The sequence below is a fragment of the Manacus vitellinus genome, unplaced genomic scaffold (assembly GCF_001715985.3).
Source record: "Manacus vitellinus isolate BGI_N305 unplaced genomic scaffold, ASM171598v3 scaffold_9_pilon, whole genome shotgun sequence".
In the NCBI taxonomy this organism is placed as follows: domain Eukaryota; kingdom Metazoa; phylum Chordata; class Aves; order Passeriformes; family Pipridae; genus Manacus; species Manacus vitellinus.
The window spans coordinates 4431419-4456083 of record NW_021940917.1 but is presented as its reverse complement, the minus strand read 5'-3'; the positions used below and the strand labels follow the sequence as shown (position 1 = coordinate 4456083).

Genomic DNA, 24665 nt, shown 5'->3' with positions numbered 1-24665 from the left:
TAGAGTGCAAAACAGAGGTTTATATAGTGTCATAATAATGTTCCATGTTTAATTATTTAATCCTTTACTAGTAACACTTAACATCTGATCTGCGTTTTTGAGAACTGCCAGGCATTTTAAACTGCTATTTTCACAGAATTGTTTATCGTGAGTTCATACTGTTGAATTTTATGTCATGTAAACCATAGACGCTGTTTTTTTTTCTAATTATTGGGTTAGGATTGTTTCTTCCTAAATGCATAAATTTGTTTATCTATGTTTAACTTAATCCACTCATTCTTTTTTATGTTACCTCTATAGCTGTAGTGGTTAAGGTGGAGGATGCAAAATATAATCTTAAAGCAATTTTTAGTTTGTGTTTGTCCTGTAACATAAAACAAGCAAAAATAACATTTGTTCTCAAATTTTTTAAAAGGTATGGGCTTCTCCTTATAAACTTCCCACACAGCTTTGTAAAACTTCTGAATGTTGTTTTAATGCTTGTGTGTAATGGACTCGTGTCAGTATAAAACACATACAAAAGCATTAGTATAAAGCAAACATATGGTAACTTTGCTGTTTCTCCAGACTTCTCAGGTGGGCTTTGACCTTGAAACCCTTGGTGTTTTGACGAAAACAGTAGAGAAATCTAATTTACTTGAAGCAGCCGTTTCTATTTTGGCAGGCGTGTTTTTTTGAAAATATGGAGTCTAGGGCCTGACCTTGGCAATATGTGCTGGAACATGAAAATGTTGCTACAAGTGTTAGTAGTTTAAAAACATCAGCTTCTTCACATTGTTTCTAGAAGATGTGGTTGGCGCACTGGACCTCTTTATGTGTTTCTGTAGAAATGTCTATGTATGCTGAGCATAAAATTGTAACTTTGTTAGTCTTTGCTTACTCTGGTCTAAATCCTTGAATTTTTCTGAATATGGGTGTAAGGCTACAGCTGTTTGCATTCCCAGAATGATGCCTGTTTTCAGAAACTCTTTGGGCCTGTAACAAGGTAAAACTTAGTTCTGAAGCAAGGGAGGACTTATTTACAGGAAAATAATACAGAGACTTGGAAAGAGTTTCAGAATTAGCTCACTATTTTCCAGACTACTGCAAATTCACTTTTAGAGTATCTCTGCCCAAAAACTGGTAACCACACTAAATCTGACACCGCAGCACAATCCACTGTCCAGATTCAGTTCTCCTGGGAAGATAAACTAAATGTTGTTCTGAACATCATTAATTTAGATATGAATAATGGAAAGAAAGTTGTGAGAAGTCAGTGCATGTGCATGGCTGTCTCTTGCATATGAAGCACTTTGTGAGATGTGGAATGATTATTTTGGATGCCATTGTTACTTTGCCAAGGTTACTTTGTCATAAGTTTTTAAACTAGAAATGCTGTATTTAAAAACAATTAAGAATGCACTGAGTAGCTTTGAACTGTACTGAAATCACATACAGGTGAATGATACTATAAAAATTATACTCTTTCAAATCCTAATCCCTACCTACACACTTTTTCTTTAATGTTCTGAATGCTACTGTTCCTGCCTAGAGCTGATTGCTACTTTGATTTCCAGAAATGGGAAAAAACTGATGTTCAGCGTGGAATAGGTTCCTGGTGCTTTCCCTGCTCTTCGGTAACACCAGCTCTGTATGTAGGGCAAGAATGTAACAGAATCTTTGAACAAAAGAAAAAGACAAATAGCCTTTTCTGCCTAGGTGGCCTTTCTCAGAGCAAAGGCAGCTTTTGTGGTGGTGGAACAGAACTTCTTTTGTTCTGCAGTGCTTCCTGTCTGGCAGATGTAGGCTGGTAACGTCAGTTTCATGTAGGAATAATGTTTTTGTCTCGGCACAATAACCATTACGTTCCGAAGTAAAATCACAGAAATAAATAAGTCTTGTGCCCCAGAATGGGGTTGTAAACCTATGTATTCAACATAATTAGGAATCTAATAGGGTGCTTAAAGTTAGGTGATATATATGCATACGTAAGTAATTAAATTATATTGGAAAGTATTTTATTTGTCATAGTCTGTGCTCTGCTCCTTAGAATATAGGCAGAGTTTATTCTGCAACTATTTGTTTGCTTTCCAGGTAATTTCCTTCTTTTTGTTTACGTTTGGTGGTTTTTGTTGTGTGTATGTGGGGGGTTTTTTTGGTTTTTTTGTTTTGTTTTGTTTTGTTTTTTTGGTGAGGTTAAGAAAGCTTAAAAAACTACCTGTGAAAAATCCAAACCATTGTGGAAAATACAAAAAGTATATGTTAAAGGGAGACTTGAACATAAGTTCTGTTTAGTGAAATTTGTTGTAATTAAACACCCTGAGGTCAGAAATCACCGGAAGCTCTCTCTGTCTGCTTATAAGACCTAATGAGCAATGCAACTCATTGGATTGAAGTCACCAGCTTACTGTTGGAACTGCTTACTGGAACAGCTTTGTCATGTCCTAATACCTCCTCAGCAGAAAATGACATAATGGGAAGAACTTTAAAAACTTCTTTTGTTAGTGAAACCAACTATTGGGGAGAAACCAAGGAATCACAGTTGGTAAAAAATTGAGTTTCTGATGATCAAAAAGAGGATGAACTTCTACCTAACAATCAGGGCACAGGCAACAAATAGCCTCTGCAGTACTCGCTGCTTCCAGTTGTTAACAAAACCGTTTTCAGAAATTTCTGTTTAAATTGCTTACGCATGAGAAAATTTGGGGAAAAAGCAATGGTACAGCACTGGAGAACAACCCACTAGACCTGAAAGTGAGGTTGGTTTCAGTTCATTCATGATGAAGGTCCCAAGAGTAGCGCACTGAATAGTAAAATTGTTGAGTACTTAGTTCTAGGCTCACAGCCTGGCCTTATATAAGAGAATGTGCCAAATTTATGCAGAATTAGCAACAGGAAATTGCCAGCACCAGGAGTATGAACAAAAGACAAACATGGGCCACTGGAACAGTATCAGAGTGTATCAGAGTAATTTCCAATTTGTTATTAGACTGATTGCTTGCCTGTGGGCCTTCTAGTCTAAATATTTTAACATATTTAATTTTTATTTAATAATTTATTTTTATTTAATAATTTAAAATATTTTAAAAGTTATTAAAATATTTTCCCTGTGGAAAAGGGAATAGTCTCTCAGCCACAGTAGCTGCAGCTAGAAATAGGGAGTTTCAATTAACACAACCTGTCAGCTGATAAGGAGGAGCTTACCTGTTGTTACTACATTACTGTTTGACTAGGAAACAGTTGTACTGGCTTGGACTGCTGTAACAATACTTAGTACATCTTGTGTGAGTGTGTGCTCTTGTGGACGAACACATTCAGTGACAGGCTTGTCATGAATTTAATCTGAGCCTGTCTTTAGAATTCACTTCTGTGAATCATATCTGCTGCAGTGATTGATTGCTTACTGTCTCTGATATGTGAGCAACACGTGAACTGTTGCCAATGAAGACTACAAGGAGGATGCAGGTGGAAGAGTGCTCCAAGCCCCTATCATTGTGCTGAAAATACTGACTTTGTATTTGTTAAGCTCAAAGAGCTTTTTTTGCAGGGTTGGTGTGATTTTAGTTGGTGAAAACAGGCAATAGCTTCGCTGTTAAGGAAGTCCTTAATTTCTCTGAGCTCTTGAATAACATATGCAAGTAACCAGAGTGATATCTGTGCGTGCACGTGCACGTATGTGTGGTTTTCTGGAGTAACAACTTCAATTAGTCTATAACTTCAAACTTTGTTCTTTGCTTCTGTTTATTCTTGATCATTCAGCGTATCCATTTCATATCAAGCAATATTTAAGTTAATTTCTTTAGACACAATTCTTTAGTTAGCCATTCCAACAGCTTCATGAAGTACACTGAAGAATTATAGATATTTTTTTTCAGACTTACATTAGAAGTTCCTAATAAGTACTTCTCTGTTTTCATATTGAAAACATATTTCTGCTACGTATTTCAACATAAATGGAATTATAAAAAACTAAAATACAGTATGTCTGGGGTTTCATGTTTGGATAATTCTGAAATGTTTTATTTTAATCAATCTTATAAATATATAAATTATAGACATTGTTCTATTATAATAGTATATCAAATTGTTGAAACTAACTTGTTAGGAAAGCAGTAACAGAATTCTCTGATAGGGTTATAGATACTAGTAAGCTGCTCATCTTGAATATGACAAAAGGATTTTTAGAGTGCTTTAACTCTAACCAGCCCACAGGGAGGGTTTGTGCACTGTTCTCAAATGTTTCAATGAAAGCCTTGCTTCTTTAATTTTAGAAATGGAGGGAATTTCAAACAAAATTACATCAGGTTTATGGTCAGGTAAACCTAGAACCGAAAGGCACCTCTCGGGAGTAGGCTTCATGATCAAAAACTCTGTTGTTCCCAAACTCGAAAATCTGCCAACAGGCCATTCTGACCGCATTATCTCCCTATGTCTTCCAGTTCACAACAAGCAACACGTTGTCCTCTTTAGTGTATATGCCCCAACTCTCCAAGCTGACCCTGCCAAAAAAGATAAATTTTACACTGACCTGCGCTGCCTTATCCAAAAGGTTCCTGCAGGTGATAAGATCATTGTCCTTCATGATTTCAATGCCAGAGTAGGAAAGAACTTTGAAACCTGGAAAGGAGTATTAGGCAAGCATGGCATTGGAAACTGCAACGATAATGGTCGACTTCTGCTAGAATTCTGTGCGGAGCAACAGCTCACCATCACTAGACTATCTTTCAACGGAAAAACAGTCTGAAGACAACCTGGATGCATCCTAGATCCAAGCAGTGACACCTCATCGATTTTGTCCTGGTGCAACGAAGGGATGTCCGCAATGTCCACCATACCCACGTGATGCCCAGTGCAGAATGCCAAACAGACCATCGGCTTGTGCGCTGTAAACTCAACTTCAACCTTAAGTTCAAACCAAAAAGGGGCAATATCCCAAGGAGGAGATTCCAAGTTAACAATCTCCAATCAACCACGGTGAGAGACAGATTCCAGGCAAACCTTCAAACTAGGCTTGAAAACCATTCCATAGATTCTACAGATTCCTCTCCTGAAACAATTTGGCACCGCATTAAAAACAGCATCCTGCAGTCCTCTGAAGAATCCTTAGGGTTCTCCTTCAAGAAGAACAAGGACTGATTTGATGAAAACAATCAAGAGATCCAGGAATTGTTGAGGAAGAAGAGAACTGCTCATCAAGCACACCTTGCACTACCATCCTGTCATGTAAGAAAAACAGCCTTTCGTCTTGCCTGCAGCAAGCTCTAACAGAAACTTTGTGACATCCAGAATAAGTGGTGGATCAATCTAGCTGAGAAAACTCAATTATGCACAGATACAGGTGATCACAGAGGATTCCATGAGGCCTTGAAAACAGCATATGGGCCTGCATACCAGGTCCAAAGCCCTCTACTCAGTGCAAATGGTCAAATGCTTCTCACAGATAAAACCTCCATTCTGAATTGATGGCCCGAACACTTTCAGACTCTCTTCAGTACTAGTCGTGTAGTTCAAGACTCAACAATTCAGTCCATCCCACAACAACCAGTGAAGAATGATTTGGATACTGCCCCCACTTTGGGAGAAACCCTTAAGGCCATACAGCAGGTGAAAATTGGCAAGGCAGCTGGGGTTGATGGAATTCCAGCTAAAATCTGGAAACATGGGGGCCTTGCTCTCCATGCTAAATTTCACAAGTTTGTGGTGCGCTGTTGGGAACTACCATCAGGCCATCAGGCCAACTACCATCAGACCTTCGAGATGCAGTCATCATCACCCTTGTCATGGTTTGAGATCTCCAAAATCCTAATTCCCTAGCCCTAGCCCCCTCCCCCATCTCAATCTAATGTGAAATGGATTTTCCAGACAAAACACGCCAGACTCCAAATGGGGAAAGGGAATATATTACAATGACTGTACAAATAAATGCTATAACACATTATACACACAATCACAACTATCTCTACCATGACATATAGTATTTACAATGGATCAAATCTCTTCTCCCCTCCAAATAAAAGTCCAGGAGGGAAAAAGGATGGATCCCTTCCAGTCTCTAAGCAGGAGTATCTTCTAAGGCAGCAGGTTCTCCTCATCTCATGCATGCAGCAGCTGTGGCTGACTTTCTGCCAGCACTCATGAGGGAGGTATCCAAGCTCCCTCGGCCCCGTCGCCAACAAGCGAGGGGTCTTCCTCTGTGGGCTACGTTCACCCCAGACAAAGGTCGTTCCACCACGGTCATATCACGAGCACAGGGGGCTTCGTGAATATCTGGTATCTCCAGGAAATTCAAGCTCCTTGCAGGGCCTTGGTACCCTGCTTCAAGATGGCTGCAAGCTTCTTTGTAGCTTGCAGCAAGGAAGGGCCCCCAAGACCAAGTTCCCACACCGTCCTGGCTCAGCTCTCAGGACGACTGAGCTTCTCAGCTCCTCTCTCTCTCCAGTGCTGCTGTACTCCAAGGCTCCTCTCAAATAGGAGTCCATCTACTCCTCCTTTCTCGGAGGTCTCAAAGGAGTTTGGGGGAGGTCTGGTTCAGTTCTTACCCCCAAAAACTCTGTCTCTCAGCTGCAGGCTCTCTTTTTCCTGGCTCTCCTTCCAGGAGTCCTCTCTGCGGTGCATGCCGTTTGCTGTTTGTTTCAGTTCTTATCTGTCCTGGCTCTTAGCCAGAGTCTCTGGACGCTGCGTCTGCCGCTGCTGTCTCTGCTCACCCACAGTGGAGAAAACATCTCCAGGCATAACTACAGGCACCTAGCCCACCTTTATGCTGTTCCAGGTCCCCGCAGGCCCCCTGCTGGGGGCTGGGGGCCAAAGCCCCCTGTGGGGCTCCGAGCCCCTTCCTCGTGGCTTTACAACATGGCCACCTCTCCAACAACAACCAAACTACAACTCTTCTCTTCCATTTGCTTGTGGTATGTTTACATTTTGCAGGAGCACCCATTGGACAGAACTTCAAAACTTCCAAGGGTTTCCACCCCTTGGGGTTTTACCATTTTTCTTAGCCTCTGGGGGAAAACAAGATTCAAACTACTAGAACCCTATATAAGAAGAAAGGTACTAAATCAGACTATTCAAATTACTGTGGTATTACTCTGCTCTCCATTGCTGGCAAAATCCTGACAAGAATACTCTTGAACAGATTAATACCCGCTATAGCAGAAGGAATTCTACCTGAAAGCCAATGTGGTTTCAGGAGCACCACAGACATGGTATTTGTTCTCAGACAACTGCAAGAGAAGTGTAGGGAACAGAACAAAGGTCTCTATGTAACCTTTGTTGACCTCACCAAGGCTTTTGATACTGTGAGCAGGAAAGGTCTATGGCAGATTTTGGAACGTTTAGGATGTCCCCCAAGTTCCTTAAAATGATCATCTCACTCCATGAGGATCAGCACGGCCAAGTCAGATATGGTGATGCACTTTCTGAACCCTTTCTAATAACCAATGGTGTGAAACAAGGCTGCATTCTTGCACCAACCCTATTCACAATCTTTTTCAGCATGATGCTCCAAAGGGCCACGGCAGACCTCGGTGATCAGGATGGTATCTACATTCGATACCGTACCGATGGAAGCCTTTTCAACCTAAGGCAACTGAAAGGCCACACTAAGACCTAAATCATCTTGTCTGGGAGCTGCTTTATGCTGATGATGCTGCCCTTGTGGCCCACACAGAAGCAGCTCTGCAGCGTTTAACATCCTGCTTTGCAGATGCTGCTGAGCTCTTTGGGCTGGAAGTCAGCTTAAAGAAGACAGAAGTTCTCCATCAACCTGCATCTCAGGAAGTCTTCCATCATCCCCATATCACCATTGGTGAATCAGAGCTCACATCATTCTAGCAGTTTAATTACCTAGGCAGCCTCATCTCCTCGGATGGTAAGATTGACAGGGAGATAGACAACAGGTTAGCAAAGGCATATGGTGCTTTTGGAAAACTCCATAAAAGAGTTTGGCGTAACAAACACTTGAAGAAAAGTACCAAGATCAGTGTTTACAGAGCCATTGTGCTGTCTACTCTTTTATATGGTTCCAAATCATGGGTCATCTACTGCCATTACCTGTGTCTCTTAGAACACTTCCATCAATGCTGCCTCCGTACAATCCCAGATTTTGTGACCAATACATCTGTTCTAGAACAAGCAGCAGTCACAAGCATTGAGGCCATGTTGATGAGAACACAGCTGCATTGGGCAGGACACGTCTCAAGGATGAAGGACCACCACCTCCCTAAGATCTTGCTCTATGGTGAACTTGCCACCGGCTGTCGCATGAGAGGAACCCCGAAGCGGACATATGAGAACTTCCTGAAACAACATCTCAGCCTTGGCCATATTGATCATCATAACTGGTCTACTCTGGCCTCAAATCAAGAGATCTGGAGACACACCATCTATAACGCTGCTGCTTCCTTTGAGAAAGCACGCAGGATCACTCTCGAGGAGAAAAGACAGCGCAGAAACAACTGTGTCTTGTAGAATTTACCACCTAAGGAGTCTTTCTGCTGTGCCTTCTGCAATCAGACATGCTTGTCTCGTATTGGCCTTATTAGCCACCAGCGTGCCTGTAACAAATGTGGATAGAGCCTTCCTAAATCTTTGTTCGCGAAGCCTAGCCATGAAAAAAAAATCAGGTTTAGAACAGTGTTGTAAGAAGAAGTTCTCATTGTGCCTTCTGGGATGCAGTGTGTATTTGTGCAGTGTATTTACATCATCTTTCAGAAATTGCTGATTGCTTTTGTTGTTCTTTTGCTTCCTTTTGCCATGTAGCCGTCCTCAGAAGGTGTGTTTGTGTCCATTCCTGCCCGTACATCCGCTAAAGGTCTCCACCTGCTTGTATATAATCCAGCATCCAGCAGAGGTGAGTAAGGCTGTGCTAACTGTTGAGAGTTCATCTAGAATCTTAATGCAGCAAATGGTAGGCAAGAGGAAACAGCTATGCTGTTACCATCATTGTCATGCTTCAACCCCAGCCATCAGCTAAGTTTACTTTCCCCTGTGCCAGATAGGATGGGGAAGAGAATCAGTGAAAAAAGGGTAAAAACTTGTGGGTTTAGATAAGAACAGTTTAATAATTGAAACAAAGTAAAATATAATAGTACTAATAATTCTAATGATAATAATAACAATAATAATTGCAGTAAAAAGAAGAGAGAGAGATAAAACCCAAGAAAGACAAGTGATGCACAATACAATGCTCACCACACACTGATCAATGCCCATCCCATCCCTTAGCAGTAATTGGTGGCTCCTGGCCATCCCCAGTTTATATACTGGGCATGACATTCTTTGGTATAGAATATCCTTTTGGCCAGTTTAAGTCATCTGACCTGGACATGCTCTCTCAGGATTTCTTGTGCACCTCCTCACTGACAGGGCGTGAGACACTGAGAATTCTTTGTCTTAGGGTAAACACTACTTAGCACACTGGTGTTTTGGTTGTTGCTATCAACATTATTCTCATCCTGAATCCAAAACAGCACTGTGCAAGCTACTGGAAAAACATGGATTCTATCCCAGCCAAAACCAGGACTGTCATATCATGATTTTTCCTTTTAAATTTGATGATTGAATGCCAGTTCAGCTGAGTTACTGTATTTTTTGTTCAGTTCTTCTGAATTATTTTATCTTCTGAAATCACATCTTATTTCTGCAATTCCATGCATGCAAGACATCTCATCTTATCTGAATAGTCCTATTCGAATCTGAAATCTGCTTGCATTGGTACAAATTGTAAAAATTAATAACATTAATTAACATTAAATAACATAAAGGCACGTGGTGTGATTCTTGGGGTGTCCTGCGCAGGGCCAGGAGTTGGATTCAATGATCCTGATGGGTCCCTTCCAACTCAGCATATTCTAGGATTCTACGAACACAGTGTCTCAGAGAGGTGTTTAGAGTTGATATAGGGATGAATATGTTTCATTATGGCAGTGGTCTTTTATTGATGTTAGTGTTCTGTTAAAAATATGAATTAAGCAATTCATTGTAGTGATGACCTTAGCTATTTTAGCCAATGGAAAACTATTTAGCCTCAGAAGAGTATGTTTTGGTTTACCAATAGGAGAAAATATATTAATGTTTTTCTTGTCTGTGTATCATAAGGGTTTTGGAAATTGAACTGCAGCTACACATATCTGGGTAGATGGTGGGTCTACAGATAAGACTGTGAAGTTCAGAAAGCTGTTCTCTTGTGGTCCAGCTTGACATTTTACAGTAACTCGACCAATATGCAAAGAGTCTTTGCCTGAAGGAACTTAAACAGAATGCAAAAAAGCAAGTTTAAAAAAAGTATTCTCTCACAGGGAAACAAAACGGAGGCCATGACATATTTGGGCCCTAAATGGGAAAACTGTAATTTTTAATTCACATAATTATAATAGGAATACTCTTCTGTGTTACTTCTTATTTCAGAAGTACTTCTATATATGCTAAAGTAAGTTGAAGGGAAAAAAGGGTTTAAAAATGCGTCAGAGACTTTGAACTGGCATTTGAATTGTGTTGAATTTCCTATTCATAGCGGAAGGTATTAGAAAAAGTTGGCAGGTTTTTTTTAGATTTCATACACCATACCTGTGACAGTCTGTGACTGTCTACAATTTTATTAATCAGCAATCACAACAGTTGTCTGTTACAGTGGGATGCAAGTTTTCTGTTAGTATATATTGCATAATAATAATTCACACAGTATTGGAAGACCACTATCTGGCTATATGAGGGCACTTGGCTTACCAGAGATAAATCCAAACAAATGGTGGGAAGCTAAGAACATCTTAGAGTGGTCTTTGAAAGTGTTCACGGGTGATGCTTTTGATTCTATAACAGCAGGGGCGTACCTGACAAGAGGTAAGTTCCATTTGCTTGTAGTTGCTCATACTCAAAACAGAATCGATCTTGAATGCAGATAAGCCTTCTGATCCTTCAGACTGAAGGATCTGCGTCTGATCCTTCAGTCTGCCATTTCATTGCAGGTACACTCAGTTTCAAAAATATCTCATTGAATTAACCAGATAGTGAATGTTTTTCCCTTACTGCATGTCAGCCCCGGCTGTCATCCTTCATGTGCTTCATTATTTATTGTCTTTGGAAGTCTGCAGTGCGGTGAAGTAAGCCTTCAACTATGGTTAAATGATGCTATTGAGACTTGTATTCAGGCAAGATAGTAATGTAGAAAGTCAGGAGCAACATTCCTGGTGCCTGATTAATGTGACTAAGTCTCCACATTCATACTTTCCAGAGACCGTGCTGCCAGAAAGACCTGTGCATGTGTCACGTATTGTGAAAGAGAGAGGAACTCTGTAGAACAGTGGATCACAAGTGAGGAATTATTTACATAATAGGTACATGAATTAATTAGATTTTTATTTGTGAAGGAATCCGGAATTCAGCATTCCGTATCAAGGGGCAAATACTTGTTTTCAGATGGTACTGTTATTGTACCATTATTCGTTGTGAGAGTAATTTAAAAACTAAATATAAAGAAACCCAGCATCAGGACTAGTGCAAAAGTGAAAGATTTATATGCCTAGTAATTTATTTTTCTTCTTTGCATATAGATAAATTTATATGTAAATATATATATATGTAGAAGTAAAAAAAAAAAAAAAATTGTCATTTTTCCTGTTTCATGCCTACTCTTATGATCCGTAGGACTGATCAGTGACACAGCTAAGAGTATAAACCCCTGTACACTTTTGTCTTACTTTTGCCTTTGATCATTCTTAATGTGACTGCCAGTACAATGTAGGCCATTATGTGCTTTTCAAAAGCTGGATGATAAGTATAAGTTGGGACAGAACCCCTAAAGCATAGCAGAGGGTGTCTGTTTAAGTTGTTTTCATTCCCTGCCTTCTTTCTTTCTGTAAGAGTAAGAATTTTCGGTGTTAAGCATCTGAGAAGAAAATTTAGATTGTGCGTATTTAATGATTCTATGTATTGATCTAATGCCAGGAATTAGCTTTGACTTGCTCGTTATAGTACTTCTGCTATATAGTATTCCTTATTGAACAGCAGGAATCAAATGTAAGGGGGAAATTCTTGCTGCTTGTCCTAGCAATTCAGGAAAAAGAAATGGAAGAAATATATATCTCCTGGCTCTAATAAATGTTTTTATTAGTTTGAACTGTCCTATTCATTGTCAATGGATAATGCTATGGTAACCAAAATTACCACAAATCCCCAGAAAAGAAAAAGAACAACAAAAGTAAGTTGTTTTGAGTCCAGCTGCAATGGAATTAAGTTTCCACGTTGAAGTCACCACAGTAGCATGCCACTAGAGTTTGACTAGTGCTGAACAGTGCTCATGCAGCATCAAGGCTGTCCCTCCAAAATGCCCACAAAGGCCAGTAGCCTGGGGGTGGACAAGAGACTGTGAGGGGACATGGCCAGAACAGCTGACCCAAGCTGACCAGAGGGATGTTCCATACCATATGACACAGTAAAAGCTGGGTGTGGGTGGGTGGGGAATGGCATCTGTGATTAAGGCATTTGTCTTCTGTAGGAACTGCTACACCTGCTGAGGTTCTGCTTCTGAGGAAGTGGCTGGACTTGACCTGCTGATGGGAAATAAGAATAAAATATTTTTATTGTCTTTTGCTTCCACCCCTGGCCTTTTTTACCCAAGAGTTCATTTTCATCTTATTTTTTCCCCTCTGTCCTGCTGAGAAGGGGGAGTAATAGCGTGGCTGGTGGGCACCTTGGCTGGAGGCCAACCAAGGTCAGCCCACCACATAAGTCCCCCAGTCCTGTTTCTGTTTATATACTTTAATAGTCAAATAATTAATAAGCAAAGAGTTGCAAATAAGTGCTAGAACACTGAGAAGAACAAAGAGAGTAACTGCTCACTTTCAAACTAGTAAATGGAAAATTGTTGGTAGGATAACAAATAAGTTATCTATAGTCTAGTTAAATACAAATTCTTTAATGAAGAACGTTATAAACAAATGAAACCTTTTTTAGTGTTAGTTTGACTTAACTGTTCTTAAGCTTCTGTTCTCAATTCCTTTGAACTTTACATTTTATGTTCTATCTTCCTATAAGCACATATTGTTTTTAGATTGGAAAAATCAGTTTTCTATTTTGGTAAAAGAATGTATTTATTTGAATGAAAGGTAATTCTGAAGTAATGATGTGACATTGGACAGAATAGTTGAATAACTTTCTCCTGACTGCTGACAGCTCTTTTGGTTTTGCTTATCAGAGGCAAATAATTGATTTTCTTCCAGGTCCTTTATTGCCACTTGTTACATTCTTATGGAGAAGGGAGGCTTCTGACTAGTGAATTGGAATGTTATTTAATTATGATGAAATAAAAGCAAGTAATACTATGACACTGTTGATGGCTGATTCTGCTGTTCTGAGGTAGAAGAAATTGATGTCAATTTAAAGAATACTTCTCCCTCCCTTTGCTGGCACTTCACTCCCAAGGTACTTTGATCTTCATCTGTCCCTAGGAGACATTACGCTGCTGCTGCCATGAGAAATAGTGGTGGGTGTAGCAGAACAGCTTACTCCTTCAACTCCACGATGTTTTATTTATAGAGGATCAGTAGATAAGGATCAGAAAAAGCAAAATGAATAAAGGTTTTAGGCAACAGTAATAAAAGTTTTCACAAAACTGTTTTAACAGGAGTTTGGTAGCAAGACAATGTGAGAGTGCAGATGGCTGCACATTGATGCTTGTGAAAGTAACATCTGCCCAGAGTGAGTTAATCAGAGCCTCATGTTCACATGTTCACAAATATTGTGTTTTTGAGGTAAGGCTCTTAAATCAAAAGGCAGACCAAAAGCCCCTTGGGTTTTCGTTAATGAATCCCATAGTTTAGGGATTGATGTTTGGATTTTCATGGTCTGAGTCATGAGACATTCAGATTGTAAGATGTGCACTGTGTTGTAAGAACTCTTTCTTTTACTGGGTTTAGGGCTTTCATAATCCTCACCTGACATCTAGTGCCTTGCCCCCTGCTAGATTCAGCTATTAGCCTTCCTCTGTTCATCTTACGATAAATAAAGTAACGGAAACTTTCATTCAGTGTTTTAGTGTTGGTTTTCTGTTACTTCCATTTCCTTGATGGGAAAACAAAAATTGACATCCCACAAATGAAGCTCAGTTTGCATTAGTTCTTGTCTAGACAAAAAGTTTGTTCCCAGCTGTGTTAAATAAAGCACAGAAATAAATTGCTCTGTTTGACGAGTAGATAGTTTGTTTCAGCTGTTATTGCTTCACCCCTCCTCCACTTTCTGAAATCCTCCTTCCACGTTGCTCTCTTTAATGCTCTGAGATCTGAAGAGCCCCTGTGCCCCACTCAAGCGTGGTGGTCACCTTCCTCTCTGTGTCACAAAGATGTAGGCAGATGTCTGATCAATACAGCCTGAATGGCATAAGTTGGAAGGTTCATGGCAGCATACGTGTCATTGTCCTGATTACTGTGAAATGAAGTGACAGCGGAGTGGAGATGTTTGCATTTCACAGTGTCTGGTCTGACGCACCCAGTGCTTTTAATTTTAGCATCTGTTTGTGGAATTCGAGCTCTCCCCTCATTTTCTGGTATAGAGACATTAGCTCCCCAGACTGTTACATCATTAATGCTAAGGCTGTTTTGTTGCCTATTCTTTATTTGTCTGAGAAGTTTTGTTACTGTTTTTGATACTGTTAGCCTAGAGTTAAAATTTAAATGCTGTCATCGAAACAATACAATTTGTAGCATCAAGATTGTGTATTTTTCTTGTAGATTGTTTTTTCCTGTTATGTGGTAAGGTTCTTTTCTGTAACTGTAGTCAAAAGAATTTGATAGAAAATGAAAGCTTTAAGCATTCATAGAAGCCTTCCTTGATTTGATTCAAAAGTAAATTTTCTTTTTTTACAGGAAAGTCGAGTGTTAAGGACAGTGCCTTTGCTAGCAGCTTGTCTCCCTCCAGACAAATGTAAAATTTTGGTTGGTCGACGTTTTAGTGAAGACAGGTGAGCAGGATTGTCTGTGCATTTTCTGATTCTCTGTAAACTATAGAGATATTTTTTCAATGTCTTTATTAACAACCAACAGTGCTCCTAATTTTTATTTCAAGTGTGCTTATTCACTTTTGATACAAGCTTCTGATTTACCAAGGTAGTCAGAAACACTTGACATTCTTCCTCTAGGTTGTAGTATTTATGATCTCAGTTTTATGTTCTTGAAGGTTCGAATGGCTACTGTCAAACTCTTGGCTGTTTGCAGTTCTGTTCTTACCTGGTACTAGGTTTGTCTTGCTATTCTTGCTATTCTGTTTGGTTCTTTCTTTGATTTGCTTTGTCTGACTAACCATTTGGTGTCACTGAAGTAAAACTAATAGTTTTTACTCAAGTGTGGGAATTCGACAACCCCGTGGTAAAAAACTCTTAGTGAATGTAGTTTTTTCAAATTCTTTCCTCTTTCTCTAAAATTAATTATAAGAAAGTATAGCTCTTGGAGGTTTTTTAATTATTTTTTCTTCTAATATTCTGAGACCTTGGAAAATATTGCTCTCCCATGTAACATCTTTAATCTTCATTAGATGAAGCTAAGTCTTAGAAACCAATTCTTGGTACAAATGCCAGTGAAATTTTACTACATACATTTTCAGTAAAGCAAATAGAAATCATGAAGGAAATTGATTCTAAAATTGAGTTTAATCCTTGGAGAAAACTTTCTGTAGAGTTCAGTGAACAAAAATGTTGTGGAAGATAATTCAGAATGGTGCTTCCACATGTTTGTGCTGCCCGTATACTAATTAGAAAACATTAGAAATACGTTGCTTTTTTTTTTTAGTCTTCTATGATAATAACTCTAATAATTATCTGAAAAGTTCCAGACTACAGGGAAGTTATACTGTCTTCCTGTTAAAACTTGAAAATGAAGCAACTTTTCAAACTGATATGCGCAGGGTGGAATGCTGTCAGTACAGTCTGCTTCTAGTAAATCTCCTTTTTCTTTTTTTTTTTTAAGAAGAAGAGACAATTACAGTATTAAAGCTTCTTAAAGTTTGAATACAGGGATATTTCTCTAACCTAAAGGTTTGGCCTAACTCTTTAGGCCAAAACTGCTTGTAGGACATCTCAGCCTCAAAATAGTTTAAATTGATTCATAATTACTTAGTTCCTATTAATTTTTTTTTCCATAAAAACACACTGGAGATGGTGAAAGAAGCGAAAGTTTTCCTTGGGTTAATATGAATTTTGGTGATTTGGCTTACCCAGATGGAGTGCTAAAACTACTTAGGTGACAGTCATGGCTCCACTTTAAGCATCTGCACTATGACTACTTTACTCTGTCGATGTGAGACTGGAAAAATTGAGAGTGCTCAGTCACTGAGTTTGTGATCACCTTTTTGGAAAGAGGAAAGATGAGAAGAGGTGAAAAATTATTTTCCAGCTTTGCAGTGTGTTATTTCTACATACTTTTTTTTCTTAGCCATAAATACATTCTGTCGATGTGTTAATCAATATTCCTTCTTTATAACAGCAAAGCAACAGGCATCTGCAGATGGGTAGAAACATGTCAATGTTTTAATGTAAATGGGAAGGGCTGTAACCTGGTCCCTGGTCTTCTCTTAGGGTGAAAATCTCTGCTAATGGGATTTTTAAAACCTCATAAATTGCAGTGGTCCAGCTGAGGTTTTACGACATATTAAACTAAACAGGACTTGTTTGTTTTCTAGATTTCTTAAAAACCATGCTGTGTGTAAGCAATTTGGTAGCTGCTGTACAAGCAGCTTGATCAACCTTGCCCCATGTTCTTAGTTACTTTGAAGAAATAAATTATTAGAGAATGCTTGTTGATACATTTTAGAAGTATCATTGTTTTGAAGCACATTAAGGCCGCACTTTTGCTGTTTTTTTTTCCTGACAGCGTGCGATAGTGTTTATGTCATTTGCTGCTTCCACCATAAGTGCATGGTTTGGAAGGGAATAAATCAGTATAACTCAGAATCTCTGCTTGCGCTGATCTTGCATATGAGCAGTGCCTGCAGGTGGAGGGGTAACGTGGTGCACACATTGTTTCTCCATGTACATGTAGAAACCCTACCATGCAGCAGACCTGTGAAAGTGATGACCTTGATGGTTGCCCATATTTTTGTAAATTATCAGAATAGAATGGTAGTGCACATACTTGTATTATCATGGGATCCAGCAGCTCTTGGCATCAGATCTGTAAACTTAAAACACTTCAAGGCAGCCTTTGTGAACAGAATTAATTGTCATTATGGATTTGAGTGGAAACTAAGCTGTACACAGCAGCTGATTGTTTTTGGTCTCCATCGCAGCAGCTCCAGCAGTGGTGTGCCAACTGGCAGACTGACTGCTGTGAATCTGTAGCTGTCAGAGGAGGCTGCTTTCAGGGGAAAATGTACGTACCATCTCAGCTGGGCAGCTCTTTAGTCTTCAGTGCCCCTCTTTTGAAGGAGAAGGCAAGTTTGTTTTTCAAGTGTGTCTTGGTTATTTTTCCTATACTTTGTCATCAGCATCCAAAATGTATGAGGAGCACAGAGGGATTTTATGAGGAGCTCCACACAGAATTGCATCCTCTAGAATAAATGTCATGATTTGAATGAAAGCTTAACATTTGGACCTCTGATGTTTATGACAGTAAGACTGAAAATCAAAATTTTATTTTTTATTAAACTTATGTTTGGATGAAAGAGTAAACATAAAGCACTTTTTTTCCCCCCTTGTTTTTTAATCATTTCCTCTACTCAATTCCTCCTTGGGTACACCTTTTCTTGTGGTTGAAGCCGATAAACAAATTATGTAGATTAAATTTACCTTATTCTTGATTGACCTATATTACAGAAAAGATAAAGAACCAACTTTTAGAAGTCTTTCCAGAAGTTGATATCTTCAAGATATAATTGATAAAGAAATGGTAAAGATGAGAAGTGATTAATTTTTTAAGAGCTAATATGTCATCTTTCCCAGTCTTGTCCATTCTTCCTGTAAGCTGACATTTTAATTCTACTGAAAATATGCAATGTTTGCATGGTGACTTGGCTCATCAGATGGCTTTTCTGAAATAAAAGACCAGTTCTGTTGGTTAATTGGATTTTTTTTTTCCCCAAGTGCTGAAAAGAGTGACCTTTTTTTGGTATTGATTACATTAGTATCAGATACTTGGATGAATCTTTGATGTGCCAAAATGATTAAGCTAAAACCGAACAGTTTGGCATAAGTACTTTGCTGTGGTTTACCCCAGCCAACACCAAGCCCCAGGCAGCCACTCCCTTACTCCCCCACCAGCAGGATCGGGAGAGAATCAGGGGGCTGAAAGCCAGAAAACTCTTGGATTGAGATAGTGACAGTCTAATGGGGAAAGAAAAGGCTGTGTGCACACAAGCAAAGAAAAACAAAGATCTGATTCACTGCTTCCTATAGGCAGGCGGGTGTTCTGCCTCTCCAGGAGAGCAGGGCCCCATTATGTGTAACAGTTACTTGGGAAGACAAACACCATCACTCCAGATCTCTCCTTCCTCCTTCTTCCCTCCAGCTCTATAGACTGAGCATGATGTCATATGGTCTGGAATATCCATTGGATCATTTTGGATCACCTGTCCCAGCTGTGTCTCCTTCCAACCTCCCACCTTCCTTGCCAGCGCGACAGTATGAAAATCATATAAGCTCTGCTTATATGCTTATATAAATGTAAGCTCTGCTCAGCAATAGCAAAAACATCTCTATGTTATCAACCCTATGTTCAGCACAAATCCAGCATACAGCCCCATACCACCCACTGGGAGGAAAGTTAACATTACCATAGACAAAACCAGGACATACTTACACAATGTAAGTGGTGGTATTGTAAAAATAGCCTTTTTGTGAGTTCTTAATATTTGCTGTTTTCTTTCCTTCACTTAAAATGGAGTGTAATTGTTAGTATACATGAGCAGGGGCAGTTAATAAAAGGTTTTGGGGAGGATAGAAGAGTGGCTGGGGTATTCGTTGTCTTAATTTGTCTGGGTAATTATTCTTTCCTGGATACAGAGTTAAGAGGTAATTTATATTGCTGGATAGACGCTTGCAGTATGGTTTTCTGAAACTGCAGTTACAGAAGCATTTACATTTGAAGGATGTCTATTAAGATTCTTGCTATAAATAGAAATTTCAAAAAAGTGGAATGAACGAGGGCAGGGGAAAGAAGTGTGCTAATGCCTTTTCCTAACATTGTTCTTAGGATTGTATCTCATAATGGCAGCGTATTTCAGCAGTAGTTTTGCTATTCATTATGGAAATGTTAGGGCAAAAAACAACTTTAGTCTAATATTCATGAATAAAATATGATGTTCTTTTTAGGCTACTAATAAAATTTTGTAGGCAACTGATTTTGAATAATAATACTGTTCCACTCAACAGGAATTTTGGGCATATATTGAACAGTGATAGCAACTATTTCTGAAGTCTAACATGTAAAAAATTTGAATTATTTTAATTTGATATCATAGTTTTATAAACAACCATGGCACTATTGCTTTTGAGTTTCATTTTTTACTTTGTGACTGTTTGGTCACAAAGTAAAAAAATGAAAGTGGTTTTGCCTTATTTTATTTTGTTTATTTTTCTGAAAAGGTAATCTTATTCTCAGACCTTTCCTCCTTGCAAATATTCACACTTTGGTAATTCCGGATGCTGTGATTAAATTATGCATTCTAATGGGTGATCACTTAAAGGAAAACAGATGCAAATATCTCTGTGTCCTCCACCCCATTATTTAGGACAGTAAGAGGGCAGTTACAAATTTATCTACATTGCTCTCTGGAGTCTCTGGAGTCAAGTGTCAGATTCTGCACCTGGGATGGGACAGCCCTGGCTGTGTGTATAGACTAGGGAATGAGAGGCCGGAGAGCATTGTGGAAAGGGACCTGGGGGTCCTGGTCAATGGCAAGTCGAATATGAGTCAGCAGTGCCCTGGCAGCCAGGAGGGCCAACCGTGTCCTGGGGGGCATCAGGCAAAGCATCACCAGCCAGTTGATGGAGGGGATTGTCCCACTCTGCTCTGCAGTGGAGCAGCCTCATCTTTAATATTGTGGCAATTTGGGCACTGCAATATAGGAAAGACATTAAGCCATTAGAGAGTGTCCAAAGGGGGGCAACGAAGATGGTGAAGAGCCTTGAGGGGAGGCTGTATGAGGAACAGCTGAGGTCACTTGGTGTATTCAGCCTGGAGAAGAGGAGACTGAGGGGTGACCTCATTGTGGTCTTCAGCATCCTCAGGAGGATGTGGAGGGGCAGGTACCAATCTCTTCACTCTTGTGACCAGTGACAGGACTCAGGGAAACAGCATGAAGTTGAGTCAGGGGAGGTCTGGGTTGGATATCAGGAGAAAGTTTTTCACCCAGAAGGTGATTGAGCAGTGGAAGAGGCTCTCAAGCCTGATAGAGTTCAAGAAGCGTTTGGACAACGCTCTCAGCACCTGGTGTGATTCTTGGAGTGTCCTGTGCAGGGCCAGGAGTTGGACTCGATCCTTGTGGGTCCTTTCCAACTCAAAATATCCTGTGATTCTATGATATCTCAGTATAGTTGTGAGCTCTGCCACAGTTCAGTAGTTTGGATCAGAAATTAATTGGAGCACTTGGAAAAATTTGTAACTTCAGTTTTGGAGTAATAAAATGTAACTTATTTCTGTTGATTTTATAAAGTTGTTTATGGTAATTACATACAGTAGGTATAGCACTTTCTAGTGCTTGTTGAGAAAGAAAAATTCTTACTGTATCAAATTCTTACTGTATCAAAAAATTCGTACTGTATCAAATTCATACTGTATCAAAAATTCTTACTGTATCAAATCTTGCTACTTAACAAAAAATTTAAAGCTATTTATTCAGGTAAGCTTTTTTTCATGTGCTTTGCTGTCGTTGTGTTATCAAACTAAATTTACACATTTTTTTCTGCTTATCCCAGTCAACAATGACCAGAGATCATTGGCTTGTCACAGCTTCTCTTGGTTCTCTGTATGAGAGTAATTAATGCTGGCTAACTGAACATGTGTTGTTTTACATCTGAGACTGTACTTTACCATATCAAATTTCACATTCCTCCATATAATTTGGATAACACTCTCTCTGGCTATTTTTCCTTTGAATACTATAACCTTCAGCTTTGCAGTCAGTACATAGCAGTTGCTTTCTGCCACTCCTTCCTCCTCATACTTTTCCTCTACCTTAGTTTGTGTGCTGTCTATGGGCTGCAGCTCACTTCCAGGCATATCCACAGGGGACACTTGCAGCTTACTCTCTACCAAAACCTTGACATGAACCCAACACAGCGTATGATATATAAGGGGAGATGTTCTTGCTCTCTACAACTTCCTGAAAAGAGGTTGTACTGAGATGGGTGTTGGTTTCTTCTCCCATGTAACAATGAACAGACAGAATAAGAGGAAATGGCCTCAAGCTGTGCTTCCGTGAGAGCTTTAGATTGGGTATTAGGAAAATTTCTTCACCAAAAGAATGGTCAGGCACTGGAACAGGCTGCCCGGGAAAGTGGTTGAGTCACCATTCCCGGAGGTACTTAGAAGACCTGCAGGTGTGGAACCTGGGGATATGGTTTAGTGGTGGACTTGGCAGTGTGTCCAATTAGACTTGATTGTCTTTGAGGCCTTTTCAAATGTAAACAATTCTATGATTCCGTGATCCTTCTCCTAATGTTTCTGTTCTTAAAGGTTATGCTTCACAGTGAAGCATAGAAGGTAGAAGAGAAAGACTTGATATTATGGGCCTTTTGTTTTCAAATGTGCACTATTGCTGCACTATTTCTCTGCACTATGCAGCTAAAGAACTGTGCAAGTGAATGTAGTAACCAGGAACTGTGCTTTACCAGCTGTGTAAGATAATGTGGAGGTTCAAATTTGCCTTAGCAAGATGATGCCTCTGGGCCCATTTCAGCAACAGCTTTGTGAATTAGTGCCAAAATTTGCACTGAATTTTTTTTCTTTTTTCACCTTGAGTAAAAACGACAAGTTGCTTGGCATTAGTAATTTATTCCCCTTGTTTCACTTGGAAATAATTTGTTGTGAATGCTTTATGTTAATAGTGAAATTAATTACACTAGGCCATTAGAGATGAGAAACAGGTGCATTACTTCCTTGAAGTAAAATATGCAGCTTTTTCAGAGAAACAGTAATGGATGCTATTTATGTTAGTGATATAGCATTTCTAGATACAATAATTGCTGCTGCTGTTTCAAACACGTAGTTTATTTCCTGCACTTCGGTTTCTAATTTGCTTCAATATTTTAGCTGTTTTTAGAAGTTTTGATCTGAACTCTTTTCTCTGTAAAATTCTCTGCTTTGTTTTCTTGTTATACATCAAGCTAGAATTAAGGTGTGTGCGTATATATGTGTGTGTGTGTATATGTGTATATGTGTATATATATATATATATATATATATATATATATTTCCTACCAAGCTGGACCTGTAACTTTAGGAATTCCTTCCCCTCTTCCCCTCCTTGCCATTGCATTCATTTTCAAAACTAATCTGCCAATGTCACCAAAGATGATTGTGGACATACTGGTTGGAATAATCAGGTTTTTACATGTTGAGATTGGTTGAAAACCATTTTTTCTAGAAAAGTATGTACTTTGATAGTACAGGCAGGAAATAGTTTTCCTTTTATTACTAGCTTATGTTCTGTTTTTACTTTAGCACAGTATATGAGAAGGGAGAAGTAAATTGAAATTGAAGTAATAGAAGACAATAAAAACAACCCACTATTACCTATTATTCCTTTTTATTGTAGTTTATTAAATGTTGCAGGCCAGCTCCACTTGTCACAGTAATATCAAGCGCTAGGGTACCAGTACAAACTCACCTTTGTTTTATTTCCATGTTATGCTGTAAAAGCGAATGTTATTTGGAGGTGGTAGTAATGATGCTTTTTTTACAGGGGAACTCAGTAGAACCTTTGCTAGAAAAGTTTTTTATATACATATTTTCATAGAATAAAAAGGGTTATTTAATAAGCTGTATTTATGACCTCTTTCCCTAGTAAATGTTAAAACATTTAGTTATAAAATTACAGGTTTCAAAACCTTAAAAATATATGTCATTATTTGATCTTTTGACCAAAGATAATTTGTGTATACAATTAACGTGTTTAAAAGTGAAGAACAAAAATACAGAGTGTATTAGAGAGTAAATGTCATTTATCTACAAAAAAGTAGATAAATGATAAAAAAGTAGATAAAAAAGCAGTTGATATCTCTTGCTGGATATCTCTCATGCTTCAGTCCTGATCCTAAGGGCATCTTTCTGAATGGAGAAATGACAGAGGATAGTTACCTTTATTTTTATTCATTTTATTACTTGATGGGAATTGCTACCTTATGGGAATTATGGCAATCAGCATTCCTACATTCTCCCAAGCACGGGAGTATTGAGAAAGGCCAAGGTACCTTCTTATGACTAAGGTGAAATAGTAAAAATGACAACAAAAACTGAGAAGTTCCCATTAACGTGATAGTTTTCTACAGATAATAAATTAGCATCTGTTCTTTAATATTTGTATTGTTTGCTACCAAATGGCAGTGTTGGATTTTTAAAATTTGAATGCTTGCCTTTCACCTTGGCAAAGTTTAATACATCTCTGCGGAACTAAAACCACTTAGAGAGTTTGAGAGCAACTGACTGTGCATGTGTAATAAAAATGTTTATGATACAAAAACGGGATTATGAGATAAGATAGTGTCTAAATTACGCATCTCAAGAGCATGGATCCCAGAAATAATGAAATGCTACTTGTCTTAAGTACAATCATGAGAATGTATAAATCTGCTATGACAAAGCAGTTGGATATAATTGAGGCACGAATGAAACATCTGAATAGTTCTACTCTAGCAGAGATTGTTATCAGACTAAATGGATTATAAAGGCTTTCAATGCCTGCTGCATACCAAACCCAAAGCTGAACAGTGGTTTGTATCAGAAGCAAGTATTGCAAGTATTTCTTTTAAGAGTTCAAGTCCATAGTTGCAAATTACGGCATGTCTTTTAAATTATATCATCTTGAACTTTACATTAACTGTTGGTCATGGAAAGATGGCTAACAGATGAGAAATTCTGTGTTGCTGTATTTATAGAAAGAAAGTGGTTATCTTCAGACTGGATTACTTCAACTGTAAATGATAAAAATTGATTTCTCTTGGGAATTCCAGCATTTTCTAAAGTCTGCAAACTGCTAATGAAAGTACTGGAAATGTCGTGATATATGAACAGATGATATTTCTTAAGCATAGTCAGTATAGAGGATATTCCTTCAATTACTTGAAATCATTGTGTTTTAAGAATAAGATCAGCTAAAGAGCAACACTGGCCATTGATATTCATTATATATGTACCATAGAATTATAGAATACCAAGGTATAAGGGGATCTCAAGGATCATCTGGTCCAGACTTTCTTGGCAAAAGCAGAATGAGTTAGTTTCATCTCTCTTGTTGTTTTTGCTAGTGGACTTTCTGCAGAATTTTGGGAGGGGTTGTTGTGTGTATAGGAAAGAACATTGCATTTTAATTGCAGCAGAGGACTTTTTGAGGTGGTCTGTATTCTAATGTATGAGCTGACTTGTGGGTTGATGCTGCTGGTGTTGCCCACATTATTCCATTGAAAAAGTCGACGGTGAAATATGATTTTTGAGATTCTACTTATTGCTAATTTTATTTATTACTAATTCTTTCTCTGAATTGCAGACCAG

General features: G+C 38.7%; 1 protein-coding gene across 1 annotated transcript in view; it reads left to right on the top strand.

The window, feature by feature from the left end:
* Positions 1–24665, top strand: part of DTWD2 (DTW domain containing 2) — a 74755-nt gene that overhangs the window by 16920 nt on the left and 33170 nt on the right. The window contains exons 2-3 of the mRNA XM_018086137.1: positions 8735–8827; positions 14835–14929. Coding sequence (XP_017941626.1) covers positions 8735–8827; positions 14835–14929 — 188 coding nt within the window. The remainder of the gene's footprint in view (positions 1–8734; positions 8828–14834; positions 14930–24665) is intronic.